Source organism: Carcharodon carcharias, chromosome 5, assembly GCF_017639515.1.
Source record: "Carcharodon carcharias isolate sCarCar2 chromosome 5, sCarCar2.pri, whole genome shotgun sequence".
In the NCBI taxonomy this organism is placed as follows: domain Eukaryota; kingdom Metazoa; phylum Chordata; class Chondrichthyes; order Lamniformes; family Lamnidae; genus Carcharodon; species Carcharodon carcharias.
Window position 1 is genome coordinate 67226112 of NC_054471.1, and position 11898 is coordinate 67238009.

At 40.4% G+C, this 11898-nt stretch overlaps 1 protein-coding gene across 1 annotated transcript in view; it reads right to left on the reverse strand.

The window, feature by feature from the left end:
• Positions 1-9363, reverse strand: part of LOC121278051 (gamma-aminobutyric acid receptor subunit rho-2-like) — a 69274-nt gene extending 59911 nt beyond the window's left edge. The window contains exons 1-2 of the mRNA XM_041188085.1: positions 9239-9363; positions 2893-2999 (exon numbers count right to left, since the gene is read on the reverse strand). Of these exons, the coding sequence (XP_041044019.1) occupies positions 2893-2999; positions 9239-9354 (223 nt within the window). The 5' untranslated portion in view covers positions 9355-9363. The remainder of the gene's footprint in view (positions 1-2892; positions 3000-9238) is intronic.
• Between the last annotated feature and the right edge of the window lie 2535 nt (positions 9364-11898).

The following is an 11898-nucleotide window of genomic DNA, read 5'->3' on the forward strand; positions in this document are numbered from 1 at the left end:
AACCACAACCATCTTTCTAGGTGCTAGGTATGACTCCAACCAGCGGAGAGTTTTTCCCCTGATTCCCATTGACTCCAGTTTTGCAAGGGCTCCTTGACGCCACACTCAGTCAAATGCTGCCTTGATGTCAAAGGCAGTCATTATCACTTCACCTCTGGAATTCAGCTCTTTTGTCCATGTTTGAACCAAGGCTGTAATGAGGTCAGGAGCCAAGGGACCCTGGCAGAACCCAAACTGAGTATCAGTGAGCAGGTCATTGCTAAGCAAGTGGCTCTTGATAGCACTGTTGATGACCCCTTCTATCACTTTACTGATGCTCATGAGAAGGCTGATGGGCCTGTAATTGGCCAGATTAGATTTGTCCTGCTTTTTGTGTACAGGACATACCTGGGCAATTTTACACATTGCCGGGTAGATGCCAGTGCTGTAGCTGTACTGGAACAGCTTGGCTAGGGGCGCGGCAAGTTCTGGAGCACAAGTCTTCAGTGCTATTTCTGGAATATTGTCAGGGCTCATAGCCTTTGCAGTACCCAGTGCCTTCAGCTGTTTCTTGATACCACGTGGAGTGAATTGAATTGGCTGAAGACTGGCATCTGTGATGCTGGGGACCTCTGAAGGAGGCCGAGATGAATCATCCACTCGGCACTTCTGGCTGAAGTTTGTTGCGAATGTGTTTGCCATTGTCATTTCCAGTGCCTAGGTACCTTTTTATTGGGTTTTCAGCAGTTTGATACAACTGAATGGCTTGCATTTCAGAGTCAACCACATTGCTGTGGTTCTGGAGTCATATGTAGGTCAGACCAGGTGAAGACAGCAGATTTCCTTCCCTAAAGGGCATTATTGAACCAGATGGGTTTTTAATGACAATCAACAATGGCTCCATCATTAGGCTTTTTAATTCCAGATTTAAATTTCACCATCCCATGATGGGATTTGAACCCTGGTCCCCAGAGCATTACCCTGGTCTCTGGATTACAAGTCCAGTGGCAATACCACTACACTACCACCAACTGGCCTATAGCTCCCTGCTTTCCGTCTCCCTCTCTTTTTGAATAAAAGAGTTACGTTTGTTTATATTTTCCAATCTAATGGAGCCTTCCCCGAATATAAGGAATTTGGGAAAATTGAAACCAATGCTTCAACTTTCTCACTAGCCACTTCTTTCAGGACCCTAGGGTGAATCCATCAGGATCTGGGTATTTGTCAACCCACAGCTCAATACCACTTCTCTGGTAATTGTAATTTCCTGAGTTCCTCTCTCCCTTCCATTTCATGATTTACAGCCATTTCTGAAGTGTTAATTGTATCCTCTATAGTGAAAACCAAAGCAAAATACCTGCTCAATTCATCTGCCATCTCCCTACTTTCCATTATTAATTCTCTAGACTCATTCTCTAAAGGACCAACGCTCACTTTGTTAACTCTTTTCTTATTTAAATATCTAAAGAAACTCTTAATATCCATCTTTATATTACTAGCTAACTTTCTCTCATACATTTTTCCCTCCTCAGTAATCTTTTTGACATTCTTTGCTGTTCTTTATATTCTGTCCAATCTTTTGACCTGCCACCCATTTTTGCGCAATTATTTGCTTTTCCTTTAAGTTTGATATTGTCTTTAGCTTTTTTAGTTAACCATGGATGGTGGGTCCTCGCCTTGAAAGTTTTCTTTCTCATTGGAATGTATCTATTCTGTGTATTCTGAAATATTCCTTTAAAAGTCTGCCACTGCATCTCTATGGACCTACCCCTTAACCGCAATTGACAGTTCACTTTACCTAGCTCTGCTTTCATGCCCTCATAATTTCCCTTGTTTAAGTTTAAAATGCTAGTCTTGGACCCACTCTTCTCTCCCTCAAACTGAATGTAAAATTTAATCATTGAATTCTGCCATATTTGTGAAATTCCACAAGACCAATGTTTATACAATAGTGCACAGAATTACAAAATTGTTAACAGATCAAGCTCCTCGGACCAGATACATCCAGGTTAGTGTTGCTGAACATGCAAAAATGGGAAGCTACAATTGAAATCCAAAATATTTAGCAAAAATAAAAGTGATAAAACCAATGTATTCTATCCTCAGCTCCCCACCCCACTCTGCCACCCCCCTCCACCCCCACCAAGCAATATCAATGGTCCTTTAAAGTGTTTCTATGGATATTCTGTTCTAGTGGCTGGGTGGCAGTGCAGCCTTTACTCACCCATCTCAGCAGATGGATATTTCAGGGCTAGACTTATTTTGATATCCTTTGGCAGGTTCCCAGTCCCAACTGGTCACCTATCTTGAGTAGGGTGGGGAAGTGGATGGGAGTTGGAGTGACACCACAGCAGCACAGCATGGTCAGTGGCACAGGCTGAGAAAACGTCACTCTGTGATCAACTGCATTGGGCAATACCATTTTTAAAGCTCTGCTCACTGCCTTAGCAATGCTGGATGCCAGGGGCACATTGGCATCCCCATTGCCCAGCATAGCTGTTAATGCTAAAAATACATTGGATAACGTGTTCCCAACATTAATATTTCATTTCAATGTGCTCGTCTAAATATTTTGCAGGCTTATTCCACATCTGCCTTCAATTCTGGCAGAGTTCCAGAACATGTCTTCCATCAGTATGAATTAATTCTAATGTATTCTATATTGGTTGTTCTTCCATAAAATGTTCAAGCATATAATGTGATTCTGCAGTACTTGTCATTCTTCACCAACCATCTTTTTTGCTTTATGTTCCTTTCCCTTTAAATGCTGGAAATGTTACCACATCAAATGAATTGCTTATAGACACTAAAATCGTAGCTTTGAATCGAGAAACTAGAAGACAGAACAATACACTCAGAAAATTATGCATTAGAAGTTTAATTGTCGATAGAATTTATAAAATAAATTCGTACCACCAAATGCCGGTCTCATTGTGAAATCATGCTCATCCACTCTGAGCAGGTGTTCGGACTTCGTTGTTCGAATTTTGGTTAAATCTGGAATTCTCCTTAATATGGGACTGCAGGGGAGCAAAACATCTGATCATTTCCACTGTCCTCAGAAATATATCATGAACAATATGCCAATGTGTTAACACCAGATCATTTAATGGAGCATTTTATTAAACAATTTATTTATAACCAGTGTATAATATTAACATGTATTCACTTTTACTGAAAGCAAGTACCTTCCTTTATTCAAATTACTTTCTCTTCATCCCATGCCACGTATCACCTCTGAGTGAGAGCTCCATCTCTGCCCATGCTACTCCAAAAGAGAGCTAAAAGTAGTGGTGCAGTGTTGCCAGAGTGCAACGGAGTGCCACTCCAGCACCTTCCATTTAAAGCAGATTTGTCCAGCTCAATGCAGACTTGTTGAACATTCAAGGGACGTCTTTTGAAAAATGCTGTAAAGCTGCTCGTCCTACCACAGGTTGGTTCCTCCCTGTATTTGCCACTGATAGGCTCACTAGTGAAACCAGCCTGTGATTGGATGAGCAGAAAAGAGTGGGAAGATATGTTTTGAAGGTAAATTCCAGGGGCTGGAGCAGTGGGGGCCCAGGAGAGGCAGCAGGGGCCAAGGTGAGGCAGCCGGAGCAGTGGAGTCCAAATGAGGCAGCCGGAGCTGCAGGTACCCAGGCGAGGCAGCCGGAGCAGTGGGGCCCAGGCGGGGCAGCCGAAGCAACTGGGCCCACCAGCACCTGCGTAAGTGAGTGACTGGAGACTGTGTGAAAGAGTGTGTGTGTAGGGCTGGGGGGGTGGAGAGAGAGTGTGAGGGGGTGGGGGGAAAGTGAATGCAAGGGGGTGTGGGGTGATTGTGAGAGGGAGACAGTGGGGAGAGAGTGTTGGGGGGGGGAGAGAGTATTGGGGGGGAGAGAGTGTGGGGGGGAGAGAGATTGTTTGGGGGTTTGAGAGAGTGTGGGAGGGAGAGAAAATGTAGGGAGAGAGTGATTCACATAAACCCCTTGGCAGTGATGGTCTGCAAATATGAAACGCAGTATAATGTTTGGATTCCCTGCTGACAACTTTATATGGAATTTACAGCACAGAAACAGGCCATTTGGCCCATCCCATCTATGTTGGTGTTTATGTTCCACACAAGCCTCCTCTCACCCTTCTTGATCACAGTATCAGGGTAATCTTCAGCTTCTTTCTTCCTCATGTGTTTATCAACTTCCTTGAATGTATCTATATTAGAATCATAGAATGGATACAGCACAGGAAGAGGCCATTCAGCACATTGTCTTTGTGTCAGTTCTCTGCTATAGGCAACTCAGCTGGTCCCATCTCTTGACTTTTTTCCTGTAGCCCTGTAAAATCTTTTCTCTTCAGATAATTATCCAGTTCCCTTCTGAAAACTGCAACTGAATCTGTCTCCACCACACACTCAGGCAGTGTATTCCAGATCCAAACCACTTGTTGCATAAAGAAGCTTTTTCTGATGTTGCCTCTGGTTGTTTTGTTAATCACCTTAGGGTTCCCAACCTTCTGCCGATGGCAACAGTTCCTCCTCATTTACACTATCCATACCCCTCATGATTTTGAACATGTCTAACAAATGTCCTCTCAATTATCTCTTCTCCAAGGAGAACAGCCCAGCTTTGCCAATCTATCCAATAACTGAAGTCTCTCATCCTTGGAACCATTCTTATAAATATTTCCTGTGCCCTTTCTAAAACCTTCACATCCTTCCTGTTGAGGCTGAACCAGTGTTTTATGAAGGTTTATAGCTTGCTTTTGTACTCTGTGCCCCTATTTATAAACCCAGGATTCAGTATAATTTATTAACTGCCTTCTCAACCTACCCTGCTACATTCAATAATTTATGCACTATAGACCCAGGTCCCTCTGCTCCTGTGTTTCCTTTACACTATCAGGGTAACCTTCAGCTTCATAGTGAAGTCCATCACTATCCACCACACAGTTCACAATACTTCCAAGTCTTGCATCATCTTCAAATTTTGAAATTGTGCCCTGTACACCCAGGTCTCGGTTATAAATATAAATTAAAAAAAGCAGCGTCCCCCTCTATATACCATCCCCCAGTAAGAAGTAAGTAAAGCTTTGCATAATTCAAGTTTTTAATAGTTTTGAATTAAATAATTTAACTGCCGCATAATGAAATTCTAGCTATGCTACAGGCTAATGATTCAAAATACCACATGGTTCAAAATAAAATGCCTACAGGTACGAATATTTTTCACTTTAAATATAGTTTTACTGATTTTGGGGGCTCAAATGATTAATATATAGGAAAACAGTGTAATAGTAGATTTACAAATGATGCGGCTAACACATTTTCTTAAGAACTCCTGCACCTCAAACAGCACCACTGGCTGTAAGAAGTAGCTTGGTCTTGGCTTTTTTACTGATTTTTCCTTCTCCCATAGATGAAACAGCAGGTGTATCGAAAACACTTAGCTTTGGTCTGGGATTTAGTGGCAAGAGAATTAGCAGGAGCGAGCCATTGACCTATCATGCTTCGTCACATTGTGTCATTCCGCAATACTGCCTGTTCTTTTTTTAATTTTAAACAATGAACATGACAACTACTGGCAAAGCTTTTTGAAGGTAACAACAGGTTTTATTTCTGTTAATTTTAATAGGATTAATATTCACATTCTCATGACCAATTGTGTTTATTTTTAATGTGTGTGAAGAAGCAAAGGGGAACGGGACCAGCAGAATTGCTCTTGCAGAGAACTGGCACAGACATGATGGACTGAATGGCCTCCTTCAATGCTGTAGCCATTCTATGATTCTATTAGAATAGGAAAGAGTAAGAGGAGGAAACAGCATAATTTAGATTAGACTGAAACTTTATCCTCTAAATCATTACTCAATACCATGGCTGCTGAAATAAATTCAACTTTTTAAAACATCCTTAAAGTTCTCCATTCTAATTTAAGCCCTGTGCCTACTCAATCAGACACAGGGATCCTTCCCTGCACTGAGTTCATCTTGCTGAATATCTAGTCCTACATATTGTATTTAAACACCCGGGATCATAAAACTGTTGGTTTAACATATTGAGACGGGTATTCTCCTTCCTTGATTCACTTTGGAACAGTTTTGTTATAAAATGTCTCCCTCTGAAGCAATCAGAAATCGCTATTTTCAAAGTAACTACCAGTTTCAACTTGAGATTCCCAGAAAGCAGTCTGAGTCATGACTACCAATGTGGGGAGTTGAATAAGTATAAATAAAGAATCTCACTGTAGCAGTGTTGGGAGAACAAGAAACATCTTTCTATTTTTCCTGGTCAATTCCAGATAGCTGTTAATAGAAGGCAAGTAGGAGACCTGGAGGTATTTTAAGGGTAAATTCACTCCTACCTTTCACATACCCCTTTGATAAGCTTTTAGTTGATGTTCTGAACCCAATACCTTAAATTTCCTAAATGTCATCCTGGTTCTTTGGTTTCATTTTCACTATGAGTCAGGGGGATTTAGGTTCAAATCCCATTGAGGATGGAAGCACATAATCTAGGGTGACACTTCAGAGTGGTAATGAGTAGGTACTGTATTGTTGATGTCATCTTTTGGATGAGATGTTAAACTGGGGTTCTGTCTGAGCAAATGTAAAAGATCCCACACTATTTGAAAAGCAGCAGGAAATGTCTTCTGGCCAAAGATTATCCCTCAAGCAACACCTTTGAAAAAGTAAAAACAAAATATTGTGGATGCTGGAAATCTGAAATAAAAACAGAAAATGCTGGAAAAACTCAGCAGGTGTGGCAGCATCTGTGGAGAGAGAAACGGAGCTAACATTTTGAGTCCGTATGACTGCTCTGGAGAAGAGTCAAATGGGCTCAAAACGTTAACTCTGTTTCTCTCTCCACAGGTGCTGCCAGACCTGCTGAGCTTTTCCAGCATTTTCTGTTATTATCTTTGAAAAAGTGTTCACTGATCATGTAGCTATTGGTGGAACCTTGATGTGTACAAATTGGCAGCTGAATTGGTTTACTTAACAACAGTGACTACTCTTCCCAAGTAATTTATTGGCCGAAACCATTTTGGGATATCCTACAGACATAAATGCAAGATGTTTCTTGTCTTTTTTCCATACTATGGGTGCGTTAACAAGAACCTTGTTTTCCAAAACTGTGCTACTTATATTTACAACCCTGTAAATCAGTAATCACAGTCATGGTGATCTCTTGTAGTTTTGAAAGGGTTGGTATGGCTGTTGATTAGAGAGGTAAGCAACTACAAAGTTCAAAATGGAGATTTGACATAAAGTCAAATACCATGTGAACCAATCTCAGACCTCAGATAGCACACTTAGAAAGAACAGAGTATAAAGTATCTTTTTATGCTTCCTGCTGTTATGATCAGGCTGGAAAATTTGTTATATGTTCAGAAACAGACTTCTCTCACACAAACTACACCAGTGCAAATGAAACTAATGCCAAGGGCGACAGAAGAGAAATGAAAATCTCACATGACGTACTGATATATCACACAAAGGACAATTCAGACAGATCTGACTGTAAACATCACTTGAAGGGGGCCAAGAATCCCTGTGCTTTTCAATTTGCACTATTTACCCAACTCATGGTATGCGACGATATAGATTTAAGAAGAATTTTGTTCTCTATCCCAACAAGGCATTTTTTAAAAACTGTTTTATGGTATCTTTCTGAAATAAGTCAATCTGAATTTTGCAATTTGTTGATCTAATGATATTACTTGGGATCTCAGTCACAAACAATATTTTCAGAAATCTTAGCAGAAACTTCCAAAGAGAGTGACGTGTTTTAGAAATTTCAGCAGTTAAATGATTACACGCACTGAGTGTATAGTCTGGACATTGTACCTTTCATGTTTAAATTCAATAGTATTCTTTGTTTTTGTAATGGAAGTATTCTAAAATGTTTTGCCAGAGTGATACATGAAATGAATTCCTGTAAAAAAGACCTTCTTAAAATAAGTACTTTAACAAAACACCACAGCTCTTTGCAGTAGTGATTAACCAATCCCATTCTGTCCAATCTATTTTAAGACCACTCTTAGTTCAATGCTGCTTAATGGAATTCTATTTTTTAGCATTCAGCATTCTTACTTCAATGTATTAATTAATTCAAAACTTTAACACAGAAAATGACTTCAAATTATCAGATGTAGATGATTACTGGAATCTCTGCAAATATTCAAAAACGTATTTGAAACCTGACGATGTATGAATTCAAGAACTAAAGCAGATGTCCCAGCGGTCCTGAAGTGAACCATGCCTCTGGTTTCTCCTTGCCTGTCAGTCACCACTTTTAAGTATCTATTTACAAAGTAACTAAGATGCATTTAATTGGATACATAAAATCCTTTATGTTTCACGTCTGCAAATTATTCAAAGAAAAATAGTATAAACGCAACATACTATAAAATTTTCCATTACATTGGCTGCATAAACTTGTGAAAGGGGAAAGGGGAACGGTTTAGGGGGAACAGAAGGGGGAACTTCTTCACTCAGAGAGTGGTGAGAGTGTGGAAAGAACTACCACCTGACGTGGTAAATGCGGGCTCACTCTTAAGTTTTAAGAATAACTTAGATAGATACATGGATGGGAGAGGTCTGGAGGGTTATAAACTAGGTGCAGGTCAATGGGACTAGCAGAATAATATTTCGGCACAGACTAGAAGGGCCGAATGGCCTGTTTTCAGTGCTCTAGTGTTCTATGGTTCTAAACTATATTTGACCATAGCATACCTTCTATAGTCTAGAAATACGTATATTAAACATTGCATTTACTCTGGGGAAAACAAGAGTTGAGGCAACTTTTGCCAATATTTCAAGCTTACTGTTACCTACTCAAAGAACCTGAAAAATGTAAACAAAATGAACGCCCCGAGCTAATAATTCATGAATAGCTAATACAATTCTTCCAGCATCTGGGAAGTCACGCATCAAGCAGGATTCTCAAAAAGTATCCATTTTTTAATTTCCAAATCCGCCCAACTCTAGAAAATTAATTCTGAATTTGGATCATCCCAGTGTTACAGAAACCAACCGAACAAGAAAAGATGACGAGATTGTTGTGGGATGCACTAGGGAAAGTCTTCACGTAGCGTTGATGTTTGCATTTGACTTTTTTAAATGAAAATAGGTTCCTAATTTTCATTTTCCACTCACCTACCAGTGAAAAACTAATTCTGTGTATCCTTGTACTTACAAAATAATTGATTTTCATCAATCACAACTTACACGTAAATTAACTAGTTTTCTCTCATTAAGAATACTTTTTTCTGCCTAGCCTCCTTACCTGCCCTGTTTGGGGTGTTCTACCTGAGATGCCCATCTTTTCTTCCTGTGTTTCCTGCTTTCAGTAGCTATCGTCAGGCAGCAGAGTATTAGGACAGTCTTTAAAAAATAAGGCATGATTTGCAAAATCGAAATAATCCCAGCAATAGTCCTGTTAAACCCTGCAGTGTGAATCACTTCTCGTTTAAACATTGAATCGATTTTTTTTGTTCACTCCGGCAGCATTGCCTGGCTGATGGCGCGGCTGATGCTCCTGCACGTGTTAGGTTCGCGTTCGGACTGATCTCGGGCTCGTCACACTACCGACTGTTCTCCAAACCACTGGAGCAACTTCAGTGTCGGCGCTGCTTTGTGATTGACAGGCGACCATTATACATTAAGTCAGCAATCGCAGCCTGGCGAGTTATCCGGAGTGCTGACACTTTCTTTAGAGATCAAATCAGAATACAAGAAGAAAACCGGTCACTTTCCACATACACGCTGCGGATATGAGCTTACATAATTTTAAGGTGATAGACTTTGTTTCTAAACAAGTGGTACAACGTATTATGAAACAGAAAATGCTGGAAAAACTCAGCAAGTCTGACAGCACCTGTGGAGAGATAAAAAGAGCTCTGAAGAAGTCATACGGAGCCGAAACTTTAACTCTGTTTCTCTCAGATCAGATTTACAGCATCCTCAGTACTTTGCTTTTATACAAAATATTATTTTGGCCACTGACTAGTGATTAGGATCTGGAATGCAATCCCTGAGAGGCAGATTCAATCGTGGCCTTCAAAAGAGAAACATTTGCAGGGCTACAGGGAAAAGGCAGGGGAATAGGACTAGCTAAGTTGCTCTTGTAGAGAACTGGCATTGAGATGATGGGCTGAATGGCATCCTTCTGTGGTGCAATCACTCCATTTTTATTTGCTTTCAGTTCTAATTAGCCAGTATGATGTGAAAAATATATGGATTTAATGCAGAACTGCACTGTAACCTCAATTGATGGGAGGTTTTATATTCGTATATGTGGGTCATATGAGCTTGCACCACTGAAATATAGACAGTGATCTAAGGGTGGCTTTCAGATGATATAGAGATGTATTTACTCACCATGGTCCAAAGATTAAATTTCAGCCTCTGAAAGCTTTCTAAAGTTCTTACTGGTGCAACTAGTTAATCTAGTGTTTAACTACCCCATCACTGAAGAAAGACATGGCCAGTTAGTCAACTGCTTGATCAGTTAAACTGGGTTTGTTAACCTTTAGGATACATATATCACTTAATTAACCATGAAACACTGAATTTAGAAGTGTAACACTGGATACTTCCTAGTATCTTGATATTGCATGGATTCTTAACACAATAAACCACTTTCAAAACACAATAGAGTGCTGCACATAAAGATAGCCATTTGAGCTAATCTCAAGCTTAAATCAGATATAAAAGTCAATCACTTGCAGTAATATGAAGTGCTGTACACATTGACTGAGCAAGCACCAGCCTCAGCTCAGATTTCATTTACCAAAAGCAAAAAAATATAAAACCTGAACACTGCAGGCAACTAACATCTTTGCAAGGCTTGAAAGGTCTTTATCACCATGCACAACACAACCCAGATGACTTCTGATGACAGCTCAGGAATCAGGTTTGATTCATTGATTTAGCATCCTTCATGCAAAAAATATTCCAAGGTACTCTGAAGAGGCTGTGAAGAGGAGTCATACAGACTCAAAACATTAACTGTTTCTCTCTCCACAGATACTGCCAGACCTGCTGGGATTTTCCACCACTTCGTTTTTATTCCAAGGTTCTTCACCGAAGCATGATCAACAAAAACGAGAGTAAAAAAAATAGAAAATGTGACTAAAAGCCTGGTCAGAGGTAAACTTTAACAAGTATCTTAAAAGGAGAGGGAGGTAGAAAGTCAGAAAGTTTTCGGAATGGTACAACGGTGCTTGGGGCCTGAACAGCACTGCCATCAGTGGTGAAGTGCAGGGATCTTAGGATACAGAGAAGGCCTGAGTTTGAGGAAGGCAAAGTTCTTGGAAGTAAAAACAGATAGTGCTAGAAATATCCAGCACCTCTGGCAGCATCCGTGGACCGAAACCGAATTTATGTTGAGTTGAATAAAACTCAAGAAGTCAATATTTTGCTTTTAATTCAGTGTTAAACTCACTGCCATTTCCAGGAATGCCTACCTTGAAGTTCTGCTCTTCTAACGGGATTTCACCTTCGTTGCTTTCTATTTCCCTCCTAGTGTTTGATATGGCATCTATGGAAGCTCGCTTTCACAGCCACATCCCCTTCCTCAGCAACTGTCTCTAATTATGATTTGTGTGGATTCCAACTGAAGTTCCATTCTTCATGTTTCAAATCCACCCAGGATACTGTTATCTGAGATATTGTGCCATCACAGGCACACAGTCGACCCCTCTCTCCAGCAGCACTGTTTCATCCATCTCAAAGCTCCACAGATGCTGCCAGATCTATTTCCATCATCCACAGTATTTTGCTTTCTAATAGCTCTTGGAAGCAAAGATAGGGAGGGACAAGGCCATGAGGATTTGAACATAACAGAGGTGCTAGGAGATCAGAAGCCATTGAATGTTAACATGCACAGGGGTGATGTGAGCAAGAATTGGTGAGGGTTAAATACAGCCAGAGTTCAGAGGAGCT